Here is an 18,352-nt window from a genome sequence, read left to right on the forward strand (position 1 = left end):
TTACTTTTCTGTTGTTGCTCCTAAGTGAAGCTCTTCTTGCCTACTGTGTGTTCTGTTTTGGGATCGCTATTGTTTCTCTTATATTCATTCCTTCTTCAGCACATTTTGAGCATTTTTAAGTTTGTCTCTTATCACTGTTATGCACATGGCATTCAGTAATACATCTCTTTTAAGTCTGCAGATTTTGCAGAGGTGTTTAGACTCTATTAAAAGTGGTTGAAAATTGTCTCTAACTTAATGGAGAGAAAACAGAAGTCCTTGTTTGTGCCCCCAACAAATGTATGCAGAAAGTAATGGTGAATAGTTCATCAGGAACTTCAGAGTATGTTTTGAGTCAGCGTTCATTTTAGACACTCACTCTTGCTTCTATGATTTAGGGAAAATTGTTAAGTTGAGCTCAGTTGTGTCACGCTCTCAGCTGAAAACTGGAAATCATCCTTTTATTATATCATGTCTGGATGATTGTAATTCATTGTTCACGTCTCCTATGAAATCTTAAAGCTCGTCTGCAGGTTGTTTGTACTTACATGTCACACCTTTCAGGCGCACTGGCTTCCCATTAACTTTAGAGTTTACTTTAAAATTCTGGTTTTGACTCTTAGAGGTCTCCATGGACAAACGCCAGCATACATCATAAAACGTTACATCCTTACATGCCCAGGTCATGTGATCGGGGCCTGCTGGCTGTGCAGCATTTAAGGCCGAGGACTAAAGGAGACAGAGCTTTTGCAACAGTGGCCTCCCAGTATGGAACAATCTCCCACTGAGCCTGAGTTCTGTGGATCTGTAATCTCTTTCAAAAAGCAGCTGCGAATCCATTTTTCAACTTGTTTTTGGGTAAATTTGTTTGTTTGGATGTTCTACCACTTTTATTGTAATGCACTTTGTGAGATTTAATGTTTTAAAAATAAAAATATGCAAAGCATTAAACAGGCCAGCATACCTGTTCATTGAAGTTCATGAGATAGTACTGCAGAGTGAAGTGGGTCAAACAGGCAGGTTCCTCCATGACCAGTAAACTTCTTTCACAGGGATCGTTTTCAGATCTATCAAGTGAGACAAGCTCCTTTACCCTCTAATGCTAAATCCCTCCAAATTAACCTGACTTCAGTACCCTGAGTGCAGAAAGTGGCAGGTATTGTCTCCTATTCTTCTCACTTTCTCGTTCTTACAGTAACCAGACACTGTCACCTTTTGTCCCATTGTTGTCTTAATTACTGGTCGTCTTGGGTTCAGAGGGATCTGCTTACTCAAGTCTCTTTTCCTTGTCTGTTGACTAGGCTGAGACTTTTCATTGGGACCCAGAGGAGCGATAATAACGTTTAATATGTCTGCGAAGGTTCTCAGTCATCCAGGTCATCGTAGTCAAAGGAGCTTGCAAAGAAAAGCGTCTGGACTTCTTTTAGTTACTTGAAGACGTTTCACCTCTCATCCGAGAAGGTTCTTCAGTTCTAAGGTCAAATGGTGGGGATTAAATAAAGTTTAATCTGCACTATGGCTATTGGGAGAAAAAAAAACACTTTCAATGAATACATTCATCCAACAATTTTAGCAACATTTCAGATTATCTGTGGTGTAGAAAGATTATTTTACACACAAGTAGCAAAAAGGATGCCGCTGGTACCAAGCATCAAGGCGAGGATCATTTAGATATCTTATCACCAGTAGAGGGAGTAAGAGGATTGTCTACAGATTGCTTTTTTGTCTGATGTATTGGAATGTTCTTGCTGATCTCCAGAGGACTTTGCATATTGAGACCATTGATAGTCTTAAAATTGCTTTTTGTTATGTGCACAGGTGTTTTGCTTTAAAATTTGCTTCAGTCAGAAGCCTCAGAGGAGGTTTTTCTTACTCTCAAACAATAGTCAGAAAAACAGGACAGTTCCCGTTTAGCACTGAGAGAATGACTTTACCATGAAGTTGCGCGAGGCTAACCACCAAATATACAATCCAGATTTCAGCAAAGCCAAGCTTTAAGCACTTTCAAAGTGAGCAATGATGAAAGGAAAACAGAAACACCTTTCATGAATTAAGAAATCAATGCTGTAGATGTCGCAACTGTTCCAGCTTATTAAACGCCCCTCTGTGTTCGGTTTTGTTTTTGGATTTTTTTTTTCCTCGCAGCGTGTTTCCAGTTGTAAAGCTGGACTCCTGCTGTTCTTCTAAAATGTGCAGGTTGCACGCTTGACCTCATCCCACAGGGGAGCCAATGGCTCACACATGGCACTCCAAATCCTCGCTCTTGCGCATGCACAAACAATCTGGGAGTCATTTCGCATATCTGATAAGTTTTGTGCTTTGTGGAAGAAAAGGCGAAGGCCTGTGCACATGTCCCGAGCCTGAATCCAATCAAGGCGAGTAGACTTCAGAAAGTCACACTGCACCTTTTGATTTTCGCACACAAAGCACAGAAAGACTTCAAATGGAAACGGGGAGAATGGGATTAGCTTGATCTGATATTTGCAGCCCATATGCTTTGCAGCAACTCGGGTATCTGAAATTGAGTTTGATGATGAAATAAACTGTACTGCTGGGGCAGAAGAAAACAGTAGAGTAAGCACAACACAGGTATAAGAAACATGCATACAGTGTTTATTTTGCAACCAGGACACATTAAATAAAACTACAAAGATACTTCACTTATACAAAAGATAGATTATATCCCATTCACATACAAAATAACAATAATTTACTGTATAAATTAAATTTTTCACTATTTTGCTATTTACAATTCGATGAAAACAATGTTTTGGCCTCTCGTGATGACTCAGGGCTTCTGGTGTTGTTTTCATGTTATCGAGCACTACAGGACATTCATATCAACAAAAGCAGTTTTGGAGACAAGAAAAAGTCTGTTTCCACCGCTCAGAAGACGGCGTGGAATTTTCCGACTGACTGGAGGACCGGACAGAAAATGGAAGTTTACATAATTCACCAGGCTATCCAAACAAATATGCCCTTGTTAGATTTTAACTGTCAGATTTCGTTAGCTTGTGTTTGATTTGAACGCGCATTAATTTCCCATTGCTCTCCATTTCTCCCCTTCTTTCTACGCTTGGTCAGCTCTGAACATCACAGACCCAGGGGCATGTGCTCTTGTCTTGCAATAATTAACATGAGTTACAGTTGAGAGGACAGGCAAAACATAACATTTTAGAAAACTTCTGATTGGGAAACAAAAGTTATTCATCTTTTTACGGGTATTAAATTCCGTCCGAGTTCTCGAAAACCATAAATCTTTTGATTTGAATGTCACTGTAATGCCGTGTCATGCATAAAATATAACCTTTCTTTCAAGTGCTCAGGTTGCTGAACAAGTGCGTATTTTTTTTCCTTTTTTTTTTTGTCTTTTCACTGAAACAGAATTGTAAGTGATTAAGTACCGTTTCATCTTGTAAGCTGAACCAAAATGAAGTGCTTCAAAGTTAGGATCTTTTTTATTTTTCTTGCCAGTGAGAGAATAACTCAGCGGCCATCTGCAGAAACCTTGAACATCCAGTCTCACATCAGGAAAGGCCAATTACTATGCCGTTGGTGCATTAGTAGATTCTGACCTTTCACAAGTAGTTAAAATGTCACAGAAAACCATTATAGCTGGAAACCTTGTGTCAGCTTGTGGATAGTACCGTGGGGTGCTTTTGGTTATATTTCTGTCTGACTATATTGTTCGCACTCAACCTTTTGGCCTGAAATCTATATGACAAGTAAAAGCTTGAAGGTCTGCAGTGTTCTGCAGAATTTAGACAATTTACTGGTATCGAAGATTAGAATTTCTTTTTTTAAAAAAGCACTCCGCCTTTGAGCTAAAGTAACACAAAAGCACTTTGACAAGTTGCTTAAATGCTTTGCCGAGACACAAAATGAAAGAGCAGTCATAAATATCATCATTCCCACACTGAATTACATAATATACAACAATATTCATCCCCCTGTAATCAAAAGACAACATAATGTGAACAATATGTTCAGTAAACGTCCAAGACTACACATAAGATACACAAATAAGAAACAAAAAAAAGCCTTTTAAAGCCTCGTCTGTCATTATATGAAGAGTTCTATCCCAAAAGGCTAAGTGTGTCAAAGAAAATAAATCGACATCAACAAAGTCGTGTTAAAAAAATGATGTAAAAGATCCCATCTGAGATTAATGCTTTCAATCACCGCACAAGACCAGGAGGCATTTTGGACATTTAAGTGGCGGAAACCCTATTTTGGAATGAAACTCTTCATATCTACATGGATTTTTTTAAGAAGTGCAGACTTTTGTGAGGGACACCAGTCCACTTTGTGAAAGAAACAGATGTGCGGAACTGAGTCAAGGGAAGAGGAGATCCTTAAGGCACTTGAACAGCATCAAACCGGAAAGACTCCCACCCACAACCGAGCAGAAAAAGCCCTCAGATCTTCCCGAGCCTCCCTAAATGGCAGTTTGTGAGCAAACTGCACCAACCCCCCACCCCCCCCAGCCAGCTAGCTACTTCTCCTCGCCACACAAATCCATGGGCGCTGAGTGAACGAGTGGGCGAACAAGCTCCCTTTCTCGCTGATCTTTTCATTTTGCGGTGACTGATTCGTCCCCAAAGTGCTGTCATATCTACCTTCCGTGTGACATTTCCGTGTCCTATTTCCCTTTCCTCAGCAAGCCAGGTGTCACGTAAAACATATATTTAAAAAAAAACATTAGCAGTTTGAATACAGAATTAAGAACACAAATGAATAAACAACTCTTTGGATGGGAGGATTCTGGATTTTGGCTGAAAATGTTCATCCGCATGAGGCAGTTAAGTTATTAAAAAAAACTGAAGTTTTACAGCATGTGTCATATGTGAATATGTATTAAAGACTCAGTTTCTTCATCCTCTCGCTGATGCTGATGAAGATTCGGCTGCCACTGAAACTGAACTGAGCTGATTTGTTTTTGCACTCCAGCTTTGTCATATTTTCACTAGTGAGCTTGCTGTCCAGAGGGGTTTTTGGAGGTATTTTGATTGGTAGGGTCATCCATGGGTGATGGAAACAGCTTCTTGCATGATAAAAGCATCTTTGAGATTTTCCTCTATCCAATCTTTTATCCTCCTCTCCAAGAGTGGAGTCTTACAGTCCTGCCTGCCCTCCCGCTCCTCTTCGGTGCTGAGCAGGTTAGGAGGGCGTGGCCACTTTGGCACACAGACCATTTAGTAGCATTCACTCAGTCAGTTGTCATTAGCCACTCAGTTGTTTGCTTAGTGCCTCAAAGAGTTTCATTGTCTGAGGGCCTGGCATCTGACGGCCCTTGAACAGAATAGTGGCGGGTGGCGGTACTGTTTGGTTAGACGGCAGGACGCAGCAGGAGCACTAGTTGCCCACCAGGGGGCTGAGGTCACCGTGGTGATTCTTTAGCTTCTTCTTGAACAGGGAGATGGTAGAGGGGCGGTACAGGATGATCCAAGGCTCAGAAGACGCTGTGCTCTGGCTGCAGGTGTCTGAACCACTGACGGTTGGGATGTTTGGAGACCTGAGAGTAGAAATGAAGACGAAGTAAAGACAAAGAAAAGGAATTGCACAAAAGAGAGAGTGGAAAGGAGAAAAGATGGAAAACAATGAACAGAGATTAACAAAGAGAGTCACGAATGTGTCCTAAAGCTCGATTAATGTCACTGACAGATCCATTAAAACGGTGGTACCAAAGCTCTTGTGTAGGTTTTTACAATTTTTGGGTACTTGTTTAAAAGCCATCAATACCTTTGGACTCAAAATTATTGCAATTACTGGTAAACCTTGGCTTTAACTTAAACTTTCGTTTTTCAGGAAAATGGATCCATTTTCAGGGGAAAAATCTTTATCTAAATGTTTCTGTGTTTTCACTGAAGGGAAAGGGAAACTATGTTCTACTGGAAGAAAATGTTTAAACAACGTCGTTTTCTTGTTTTTCAATTTTCTGTTCTGTTGATGCTAGGAGATTCTTTGATCGGAAAATTTCTGGCTTTAGTCAAAGTGAGAAAACAGACTTTGTGGCTCCAGATAAAAATTCTTTACATAAGGACTTGTTCTTTCATCTTCAACCAGTATGGTATGACTATCGTGGCGTACGGGTAAAAGCTTAGAAACGTGATACTTGGCGGATCCACCACGCCTCGAACATCCTCATACTTACTTGACCGTGACGTGCAGCAGCAGCTTTGCTACCATGGCGATGACAGTCAGTATGAGGAGAGCTGCTAAAGCGTAGATGGTCCACACTAGACAGAGAGCGGAGCATGTTAACAAGACGTCAGGCATCCGATCACGGTAATTAAAACAAACCGCAGCAGACTGAAGAGATTAGCGAGTCAAGAACTATTCAAGCGCTGCTCAATTCAAACTTACACCTGTGAGAAGTTCAGCCAGCTAATTGTCAAGAAATGGTGATACATTATCAGTGCACATCTGTTATCAGCTAGCTGTTTGAGAAAAAGAATTAGGGCTTGGAAAGAATAACATTTGGAGGAAGCAGAAAAGCGCAGAGCACATCAGTCCACCCTGCAAAGTGTTGACTAGATGGCTGATTGGGAAAAAGCGGGGACTTCTGAGACAATGACAAGTGAAAACAAGCGTCATGTGGCATTACTTCAATTATGATCATAGGGAGTCACTCTGGGCCAGAGCTTCTAGAAGTATCTCAACAAACCAGAACAATTTTCAAACTTTCAGAGAAACCAGGTCATGCTAAGTGGGAGTTCTTGCTAAGAAACCTCCAACATTATCCCAGCAGAGGCAGAGAGAGGCGCGGTGAGTGCAGTGTACGACGGGTGTTAACATACTAGCGCTGTGGCCGGTGGTCTCGCCGCGTCCAGCCCACTGACCTGGCATGTTGTGCTCCGGTTTACCGGGGCTGGACGTGATCACGTAGAGGATCTGGGACGAACGTCCATTCGTCGTACCGTTAGATTTCTCTGTGACTCCGCCAGCCAGCTGGGGCCCTGCTGTGCTAGACACGTCTTCGTTTTCCTCCTCGTCATCTCCTTCAGACTCTATTGTTCTAGTGTCCTGGCTTTGGAGTGCTGGGGGGAAATAGAAACAGACAGTTGAATGTTATTCCTTAAACTATCAGGTGGAGACATGGAACAAATCAAAAGCTTACTATCCCACAGCACCAAGTTGACCTGGTTGTTTCAGTGACTAAAAGATTACTTTGTCAGGTGTGGTGCTAAGAATATTCAATTCTGATGTGAAGTGTCTCACAGCACTGGCATTTCCAAAGAAAACTGCAACTTTCCAACTATTCAGACATAAATGATTGTCGTGTCCTTGAGGTATAAGCAGAGACGTCAACTTTAACAGCAATAAAACTAGTTCTCAGTCCCAAAAGAAAATAATGCATGAATACAATACAACAGCATTACTTCCATCCTTTTTCTTAACTGCTTATCCACCTTGGGTCATGGGGAGGCTGGAATATAACCCAGATGTCTTTGGTCAAGAGGTCAATTACACCTGGATTTACACTCACAGGACTTACACAGAGGCAGACAATCACCAGTTAACCTAACACACAAGTCTTTAAACTGCGGCAGAAGCCGCAGCACCTGAAGGAAACTAACACATCCTCAGGGAGAAGATATAAACTCAGACAGGATTAATATGGACTCAGTGGCCAATATTGATCTCCTCTCTCACATTCTGTCTCACGACGAGTTAAAAACGTTAAAATATCGCTCCCTGCCACATTATAACAGCACACCTGTCTGTAAACTGACACTTTCCCCCCCAGTTTTTAGGTAATGCATCAGTTTTTGTCAGAGAGAATAATGATTGCATGCTCTTTGTGGTAAAAACTAATTTCATTCAGGACCACTATAGCCAGAAGAGCACTGGGATTTCAATATCCAGTTTTCAGTTGATGACCAGCTCAATTCTGAGACCTTCCCATCCATTCATGTGCTTACATTTAAAGCCAGAGGAGGGCAGGGTGGAGCAGCTAAATGCAGAACAGAACACAGCAGGGATCAATGATAACACATGACATATTACACTGATATGACATTGATAATGTTAGGTACAGAATGAAAAAGGGCGGAAAGCGGGTTGCAAAGCTGCTTGCACCTGTGTAGCAACTGTAGGAAGACTGAATAAGTCCAATATTGAAGGTGAATAAGGGTATCAGTAGGCTTACACTGAGATCAGCTGATCTGCTAGGACTGTGACTAAGCTTGACTTTTGGCCTGTCTGAACTAAATCACTGTGCTGAATTAGTTCGACACAGTGATGTCTGATCACGCTGCTGCTGTTTTGCACACTGATGAGCTCTTTTTGATATAATACAAATCTGATCTGACGCATTTAATTTGTCAGTAGCAACAAAACAAACAACGTTAACGGAAGGCAGATCACATCCTGCTATATCAGCCAGTTTTTATGAAGTTCTCCATCATTTGCATTTAATCATTTGTGAAAATGTCACCCTTTAGCCACAATAAGAAAAGGCTAGAAGGAGCTTTGGATAAGACAGGAGAGGAAAACGACTTTCATTATTCAAGAAAATCTTTTATTCATCTGGAAATATATAAATCATTTATCAGTTTTAGCAGTAAAATTACTCCTTGGTTGTTATTATAGCTTAGCTTTACTGCCCTTACTAAATTACAGCTCTGTGTAATGTAACATCCCGTGTCTTCACAATGAAGTGATGAATGTAGCGTCGAATGCAGAAGAGGGAAATGTTATGCCATGTCGCTGTAATTTCTACAAGTTAAGGGCATAGATCACTTAACACTCCTTTAATTATTCCATTGTATAAACTGGGCTGCAGCAAGCATGAGGTAATGCTATACTACTTCATGCTGATCATGTTGTTGGAAGTATATACAGCAGAGGCACGAGTGAATATTTAATACTAACTGCATTTGTTAAGAAACAGATGGAGTTCGCAAAAACACCCAAGCGTGCTATAAACATGTGGTGCTGAGAACTTTTTTTTAAAATTCAAGACATGATTCAAAAAGTGTTTGCAATAAATTCTGTTTGCTTTAACCTGCTTACAGCTCCAGATGGGCAGAGTTTGCTTCATAAAACAACAGTGCCAGGGAGCATGGACTATTTCAGCTCATTTATGGGCTCCCAGAGGAAAGCAATATCCTAAATGAGATCTCCTCTGCCTTTCATTTACGTCCCCTAAACATAGTTGCGATTTATTTAAAATCACTGTGTGATTTTAAGAAATGTTCTCGTCCTCCGTGTGAAATGTTGCCGCTGAGAAACAAACTGCGCAGCGTTTCAGTCTCGCACTGATATTTATGAGTGTCACTTGGGTCTTTTATTATTTTTCTTACATGTTAAGGTTTCAGTCATTATGCTGCAATTGTAATCATCCGCAGATGAGATATTGTGCTTTACTTAGATGCTTAGAGCAGATGTCTGTGAATATCAGAAATTAGATTTAAAGAATTAAAACTTTTAGACACGGTCACAAAACATCAAAAGATTAAGAGCACGTGTGAAGAAACAGAATAAATGACTTAAGTTATAAATTAAGAAAAAACATTTTTTTTAAGCATATTTAATTTCAGGCGACTAAGTGAGGACCTAGCCATCTCTAACAATTTGAAACAGTCCAGTGGAGATGATCGTTTCCACAACTCTCCACTGACTGCTCCGTTGGCAGTGCAGAATAAACTTTCCAGTATGTGAGTAATGGTCGAACCAAAAGCATATTTCATTCGGGAATACCAGTGTTCAACTGCAAAAATTTATGTCTGGTGGCATCGATATGTTCTGGAGACTAATTAAGTCAGAAATAAAACACAAGCTGGGTTGCAAAGAGGCTTGCAGATATGCAGCAACTATGGGCTACGACAGCTGCCGGCATGTGGGTTTGGACCAGGGTTTTAATAGTTTTGCAATTTTCATTAGTTTTTATTTTTATTTAGTTTTGACTTCAGATTTTCAATTTTATATCAGTTTTAATTAGTTTTTACCAGTTGTTTGCTAGTTTAGTTTAGTTTTTATTTTTTTTTGAAAATCCTTAGTTTCAGTTTAGTTTTGATTAGTTTCAGTTATAGTTTTAGTTGTGTTTGCAATAATTAAGTGTAATCCCAAAAATAAAATAATCCCAAATTGGACTGTTGGCGCTTTCTCCCGACTTTTCCTGACATGATTCTGCGCGTAGACGGAGCAGCAACACAGACGACTCGACTAACGTACTTGCCACCTGCTGGCATAATGAGACACAGCAAGAAAAAAATCTGGAAACGAAACTTCTTTTTCACCCTTGACTATTGTATGACACGCACACATCAATGAAAACTAAACACATTTTTGCTACAAATTCAGTTAATTTTAGTTAGTTTTGTGAACACTCATTACAGTTTTAGTTAGTTTTCCTTTTTTTGTTTTTATTTTTATCTCCGTTCACTTCTAGTTTTCGTTATTTCGTTAGTTTTCGTTAACGATAATAACCTTGGTTGGGACTGACGTCAACTTATTTGCTGGGAACTGCAGTTAAGCTTGACTTTGTGGTCTTCCAACTAACCAACTCAGGCTAAGTTATTTTTTAAATACCCCAGTATGTTCAACAAATTATTAACTTTACATTAAACACATGACATGTACTGTGCAGTTCTTTTCTATTGCTTCTCATGAATCTTCTGTACATTTATTTATCTTATTTCACATCACCTCGCCTCCTCCACTGCTGAGGTGCTTCGAGTTCCTCTCTTTCATGAATGCTGGTCAGATGTTAAACCAGCATGGGTTTTTTTTTTCTTTTTCACGTAATTGCTCAACCTGGCTGTGATGTTCCCAGAACTGCCCACATGTTTCCCATTTGCAAACAAAATACCATGCTTCAAACCCAGTCACAGCTGAAATGTGCTGTCACTGTCATCTGAGAGCGTTTATCCTCAAATTACAGATCCAACCGCTCAGCCTGCCACCAAGGAGATATTAAACGTATATGGTGCTGTCTGCTTTCTATTTGTACCTCAGTCACTATGTGTTTGTATCTATATAGTTCTGTTTGAAAAACAAAAAAACAACTACTTAATTCAGGAGGTGACCTTTTCTCATAACCCATCTCAGATTGCATTTGTGGAATAGACTATACCTCCCGCAAAACAAGATCCATGTCATGAGAAAGGATCGTGCCTGTCTGAGGGTCAGAGGATTTTGACCTTCCAATATTGTTTTTACTGTAATGCCAGCAGGCAAAGAAAAATGACACAGAATTACAGATGGAGGGAGAGAGGGAGGGGCGGCCAGAGACTGCCTCTTACTGTGAGCTTGAATGTCACCTACAGTGAATTATATCAGGGTGTGCTTTGTCTCTGAAATTAATCTATTAAATCATTTCTGGTGCTTTCAGACTCTTCATGAGAGAACATAACACAAAAAAACAAGGTTTTTTTTTATTCCACATGAATCCTTGTACATTCTTCGCATTAGCCTGGGATGAATAAAATTACTTTGAAGTCCTCTGAGCTGTAGTTTCTTAGAAATGCATCCACTAGACAATGAAATCAGCATATCAGAAGCTGTAATGCACACGATGGTTGTATTTTCTATGTAGGTGGCATAAAAACTTTCAGTGATATTTAGCAGAGAACACACTCTGGGTGAGCACTCTGCAGAAGCTTGATAAGAGACTGAGTTCCTAGAAAAACAGAACACATTTAAATATGCAACATCACCCGGGGCTGTGAGACATTGACTAGCAAATGAAAAGAGAAAAGGGCCTGCCAAAGCCATGACAACTGCCTAACCACAACTAACAGGTGTTGCTTTACTAAACTAGGGATGCTATGCAAAACTCCATCATAGTGCTAGCCAGCCACGCCAGCCCGTTCTCACTCCCGAGGCGTAACATGCCGACGTTTTGTCACGTCCCGCGGCATTCCTGAGGAACGCGAAAGGAGACCTTCAGCGTTCTTATGGTACGCGGCGGGTTATGGCTGAAATCCAGTGCAATGACGCTCCCGTGGTAATAGACGTTCCAGCCCTGTATTCCAGCCCTAAACCTAACCTTATCCCTAGCCCTAACCATGACCTTTTTCCTGAACTTAACCAGGGCTTTAATGATGTTAAATAGCGTGTTTCTAAGCGATTTGAAGAAAAAGAGCAAACATGTATAGATTGAGTCCATATGGTTCTCATTTTTCCTCATTTTTCCGAGGTCGTCATTCAGGAACGTGGTGGGTAGCCGAAAACGTAATATGTTGACGATTTGTCACCTAGTGTAAAATGTTACGCTTTGGGAGTGAGAACGTGTTGGCCACGCAATTGGGGTTCTTGCTTTGTTTGCAAAGTGCTCTGAATGAAGGCAGGCTGAGCAGAGAAGCTATCATGAAGGAAAACATCACAATAGGTGAGAAATTTCAGAAAATCTGGTGAGCTCTCACCTTGGTAAAGAAGAGCAAATCCCTGGGCTTGGTTGGTTCGGTCAGAGTAGAAGTACAGTATGACAAAATCGCCCGTGATGTTTACCAGATCCCGCGGAGGGCTTCGCCAGTCGAAGCGGGCCACCACTTGATTTGTGTAGCCATCCAATAGCTCCACCATGTCGGTCTGGTCGGAGATGTCAAAGAAGGTGAAATTGAAGAGGATGGCCGAGGATCCAGGGACCTGGATAGTCCAATAGCAAACACGCCCAGCCCCGTATTTGTCAGGGAAGTCGGGGGAGTAGATCACTCCTGATGGAGAAGTGTAGTTCCCACCACAGGCCCCCACTCGGGCTGAAAAAAGAGCAGTAAAAAAATGCCTGTGTTATTCGTTTAAAGACTAAAAGTTGTGGAGATGGTTGACATCTGGTCTTGTGAGGATGTTGTACATGACTTTTTGTGATTGATCAGACACAAAGGACAGACATGTCCTTTGATTTTTAGCATCACAACAAAACACCATAGCTGTGGTATCTGATTTATTAACCTCAAGCTGATTTAGACTCAGAATTTAATTCAAAGCATCTTTACACGATTCAGCCTAAAAACAGCCTGAAGAAGAATGTGGTTTAACTGAAGAGTATGTGAGTATTAAAAACAAGAAATGGGATTCACTCATAACCAGCAACAAAGCTTCTGGAAAATGAGCCTAACTGGACATAATATATGAATAAATGTTATGCAAGAAACATGTTTTTGAATGGACCAAAAAAAACCTTTTCAGGAGACTGAAATATAGGTGGTCTGAGAGAAAACTAGACTGCTGAGCCTTTGGGCTTTAATTTCAGGCTGTAGAAAACCTGATGTTTGATAGCAGATTTTGTCAGTCAAAAGTCTTTTCAGAGCAGATCCTGTCTTTGATGGCATGGTGGTATGGGTTTAGAATAAAGAAGAGCTAGCTGCAGGCAGGGTTACTAATTTTAAAATTGTAGGTGTGTTGTGTTCTGACGTCTTACAGCTTTGCGACGATAAAAGAAACGAGCTGTCCCCAAATCAGATTTGTGCAAAATAAAACCAGACTAAATGTTGTATGTGAAATTACAGCAGAGATGTGAAAAGACTAAAGAATGAGATCCAGAATGACAACTGTCAGCGCTCACTGCTGAATATGATGACCCAGCCGTCTCCGCCGCAGGGCTGAGTGTGGTCACCGAAGCAAACATGGTTACACTCCATGCTAGGTGACTCGCCACGTTTCTGTAGGTCCACATCGTTGCCGCAGAAACAGGCATATCCTGACTCCATACCAGCAAGCTGCAAAACAGAAAAAGGAGTTGTGCAACTGAGGAAAACACCGAGGGGGTCATTCTGCTGACTGCAAACACACATTCTTTCAGTTCTCTCAAACTATAAAGATTGTTGTTTTCCCATAAAATAAGACCTGATTACATAACAGTTTTTCACTTTAAAAGGACCAATTATGTTTTTCATGTTCGATTTATGTGGAATTGTGTAAACAGTCGACTACATGTAGCTACTTCCCTCTGAAATAAGTGACTTGAGCCTAAAGCGCCCTAATTGCTCTTTCTCTCGTGATTGCAAGATGTTGTAATCTGAGTCTGTGTAACTGTGGCCCCCCAGCTGATTAGAAGACTCCCTTCAAACACGCAGCTGCACACGGGGTGCGCAGAAGAAACCGTACAGGAATAACACCTATCTGTCTTTCAAATCAAAACTGTTAGTAAACCATTCCAGAAAGTGTCAGTGCAGGAATGTGACACGTCAAAAACCTTCACACATCTTGACCTCGCCACTGCCGGCCACTCGCTGTCAAAAGAGGTATTGTTCTTCATTCAGAAGGACGCCATTGTTCGATATTCAGGCTCTAAACGAACACACGCAACCGAAGGTACTGCATAATTTCCTACTCATGGAATAAGAATTCGCGCAGCCTCTGCTTCCACCCAGATGTATCAAGCTCCTTGTTGTATTATTCTATCTGATGCGGTTAAATTTGAGAACACGTACACAAATACTTTTGGCAGAGTAAACAAGCCACGGATTGCTGTCTCACTCATCAGGCATGCTCTCTGTCAGAAAGTCACGTGGGATCCATACTTCAGAGCACTGATGTTTCACATGTGTATTGAGGACAGTGACAGTCCAAGGGTAGGCAGATGATGCCAGTCTGTTGCCATTTCCTGTAACATCTGCCTAACTGAGAGGGGAGGGGGGGGTGCCTGTCAGTATCTGTCAATGCATACTGAGCTGAAGTGGATCTGCTGAGACAGAAAATTAACACCTGGCACTGTTTGTAGCGGGGACAATGGCACGCCAGAAACAGAGAGAAGGGAAAATGCAGCGAAGAGGACGAACCCAGTGGGCTAATAACCATTCATTTCCAGCTGTCAGCCTTGATTATTGTGATGATTCGTCATCTGCTGGTTGGCTTCAAACAGGAAGTGTGATTGCTGAATAAAGAGGGCATCATCTAGATAACTGACAGAAAACTACCCATAAAAGCAGATGATTTACATAAAAGCCTGACTACTGCAAAAAGACTGCTCGCGCCTGTTTTAAAAACAACAATTTACTCTGTTTTTACATCCAATAAGTGGAGAGATTTGAAGTGATAGGACAGAGGATAAACCATAAACCAATTACGGGTTTTTTTCCTCTTTTATTTTGGATTTTTTTTTTTTTACATTTAGTTTTGCAGAACTTGTCGTGTTTGATTGCAGTTAAAATGAAATTTCTCATGTTTTCTTGTTATTTAATATATTTTTAATTTAATTCCAAATCTCACCTTGTATCTTTGCTTCCTGCAGAAGCTGATACAGTTTTGGATGGTGAGTTTGTTGGAGGTCTCACTGGCACCAGTCAGGGTGGGGGGGTCACCACTGTCTCTGAAGCACCCCAAGTTTCCAGGCACTGTAGGGAGAGCAGACGAGAGTGGGAAAAAAATTAGTTATATGCAGCATCTTAGATGCAGTCTGCATCGCACAGAATGGCGAGGTTTTCACATGATTAGGGAAGATCAAATGTATAATGGAATTAAAGTACAGCAGGTGTTAGAAACAAGTCGACAGATATGGAAAGAAATAGTTTATATCATACAGAACATGCTTCAAACTTTATTTACATGGTCTATATGCTGTTTCAATTTTCTAATCATGTTTGTGATTAACGCTTAATCTCAAAAGCCCAGCCCAAAGAACAATCAGTGATGACACACTCGTCAAGTATTCAGAACTCTGTTTGAAACTTCTAGCTTGAACTGCCAAGAAGCAAGCCAACTATTTGGCTTCTGAGAATAAGAGAAGAGGAGGAGGAGGTGGCGAGCGGCAATGGAGGAAGAGGAGGAGAGAAAAGAAAAAGGGGTGAAGAGGACAGGGATGTTTGAGTCATAGCGACACAGAGCTGGAATTTAGAAAATGTACCCTGTCAGATTTGAGAGCTGTTGCATCAGATTAGGAATATAACATTTTCTAAATGTGTGACTGTGTGTGTGTGTGTGTGTGTGTGTGAGAGTGTGTGTGTGTGAGTGAGAGAGAGAGAGAGAGAGAGAGAGAGAGAGAAAATAAAATTTTAAAGTCTCACGTACAAAGAAAAAAAAAAGGGGGGGGGGGGGGCTTTATTAAACTCAGATTTATTAAACTCAGTATTTTTGTAAAACACAAAAATTAAGAGCAGCATTAGTTTTGGCACGTTCCAAAATTAAGCTTTGCCAGCAATCGTTGTGTATAAACTCGCAACAGCTGGTTACAACACCCTTCAGTAAAGTGCACAATATTTCTGTTGCTTTAGTTGTTCAGCACTGTCTTCAGTCAGTCCTGCCTCTGCAAGCCAATTTGCAACCCATCTCTAAACCAACTCCTCATTTTTATCCTATGTCTGACTTTTTCCCAGTCATTGCCATCTATGCCTATTTAATTTTCTACACATAAACAGCATAGATGGCTAATAAAGTCTATTTAGGAAGACCCAAGCTAAGTGTTTTGTGAAAATGCATGAATATTGGCTACATTTCATTGACAAGTTGCTAAGTGGATAATCTTCAAAAAAGTACCTTTATCTTTTAAATATGACTTAAAGCTAGTGATTAAAAACCACAAGATAGTGTTTACTACAATTATAGATTACAGAAATCACATCACTCTTATGCTGGTTTCACTTTTCATATGAGGAGGCTGAAATCCCATTCATAAATCAGTTGTCCTGACGGACGTGTTATAAAAAAAATAACACTTCTGTGCTTTAACTCAGACAGGCTTAAGCTGAACAATAGATCTTTGCACAGCAGCCACTTGACATCAAACAGGTAAGCGCAATTTCTAATCTCGTGAATTTAGGCTCTTTGACTAAACAGAACAGAACCGACACTAAAAACATTACTTTTGAATTATTTTGTTGATACTTTGATTATAGCCTCTCATGTGCACCAAAAGGTTTCTCTGCATGCAAGTTAGATTTTACAATATGTGAGACCAATGCGCCAACAATGCCAGATGGATTTCTAACCAGACAGATAGATGAAAGATGGATGTTGACACCTTTCCAGATCACATTCGTGCAGATGAATCAAACTGTCTGCCCTAATCCACTATGCATTCATCAAATACTATGCAATCTTTCAAAATCTAGTACAGTGATTAAACGCTGCAAAGCTTTTAAATTCAATGTAATAGCTTGGGAAGTGCCAATAAAGCCTCCAGCAATCTATATCCTATTTGTGATTTGCTTTTCATTTAAATCCAAATGCGTTTATTTTGATGTTCAGAGCTAAAATGAATTTGACAAACATAAGTAAATGCACACCCTGAAAGTAATTTCAACGGGAAGAAAAGAAAATTCTCTTCAGTGTAATTGGAAGTGGTGTCATGTGGCCTTAGTGTGTGAAAGAGATCATTAGGGAAAGACAGAAAAGACAAGAGCAAAGACTGCGTCCAAAATAGCTGTCAAGTCTGCTGTGAGATACAACAAGAACGCAAAAATCAAAAGCATGTGACACTGTGGTCTGTATTAAAGCATTTACAATTTCCAGTTTCAAATGACCTTTAGTAAAAACTCAAAGTCTGATTGCTCCTTATTTCATACAGTCATGAAAAAGCACAGTGGCTGAAATCCTATAACTGGAAATCAAACCGCTACACAAAGATCATTGTTAGATTTTTGTGTAATGCCGGACAATCATAGTTTGGAGATCAGCAACTTCCAGAAAAAACGCACATTCTCCAAAGGGTCAGCGATGTGAGATCAGATGCAAAGAGGTTGCTGCACCAAAAACCTCCGCAATTGTTTTGGTCAACTACCAGATTGATGCAGTTGATCTTAGTCTGCATGGAAGACACTGAGTTGTCTACAAAAAAAAAAGATGACTGCCAAGACACGACTTTTACTTCGAAAGCAAGTGTTTTGCTTTCGATTTGCGTCACGTTGTTCACAGTTTCGTTATCGCTTGGTAATGATTTGCAAACTGGTGACCACGGCAACCTGCTGGCAACCAAAGAAATCCCATAGAGGTTTTCTCTTTGTGAGTAATTTCACACTAGCAATTGCTAGTAACCGCTTGCTTACTGGTCACAGAATATACCCTTTTCCCTAGGGATTGGTGGTTACCAGAGGGTCATTAACTGGTCTCTAGGCCTGCAAGAATGGGGCTTTCACATTCAATTCACAGCAAATGCGAGCCACCACTCACACATTTATGGTCACTGATGGCCTGTGAGGCCTTAATAGACTTTGTATTGATTTTTTATTTATTTCTCTAATGACATGCAAATAGAATCCCGCAGAGAACTCCCCGCTAGAGTTTCCTCACGAATTGAGAAGAGCGCAAGACGTTCATTTGATCCTAAGACATTACAAATTAGCAATTCCTGTCTATTTGTACAACAACACTGTCTTGCTTTGCGGGTACACCAAAGTCTGACAACATGCTCAGACACTGTAAAGTCCCCTGATACTGTACACCAACACTGTCCTAGAAATAAGAATCTCTCGAGCTCTGCCTGTCATCAAAC

At 40.6% G+C, this 18,352-nt stretch overlaps 1 protein-coding gene across 2 annotated transcripts in view; it reads right to left on the reverse strand.

Moving 5' to 3' along the window:
• Window positions 1–2,580: 2,580 nt before the first annotated feature.
• kremen1 (kringle containing transmembrane protein 1) overlaps window positions 2,581–18,352 on the reverse strand; it is a 70,630-nt gene continuing 54,858 nt past the window's right edge. Inside the window, exons 4-9 of one of the 2 annotated variants that reach the window (XM_087849350.1) lie at window positions 15,136–15,260; window positions 13,490–13,643; window positions 12,351–12,683; window positions 6,780–7,019; window positions 6,134–6,218; window positions 2,581–5,494 (exon numbers count right to left, since the gene is read on the reverse strand). In XM_087849350.1, coding sequence (XP_087705476.1) covers window positions 5,335–5,494; window positions 6,134–6,218; window positions 6,780–7,019; window positions 12,351–12,683; window positions 13,490–13,643; window positions 15,136–15,260 — 1,097 coding nt within the window. In that variant the 3' untranslated portion in view covers window positions 2,581–5,334. The remainder of the gene's footprint in view (window positions 5,495–6,133; window positions 6,219–6,779; window positions 7,020–12,350; window positions 12,684–13,489; window positions 13,644–15,135; window positions 15,261–18,352) is intronic. The other variant, XM_087849349.1, reaches the window with a different exon arrangement.

The sequence above is a fragment of the Neolamprologus brichardi genome, chromosome 12 (assembly GCF_056152115.1).
Source record: "Neolamprologus brichardi isolate AB-2024 chromosome 12, ASM5615211v1, whole genome shotgun sequence".
NCBI lineage: Eukaryota > Metazoa > Chordata > Actinopteri > Cichliformes > Cichlidae > Neolamprologus > Neolamprologus brichardi.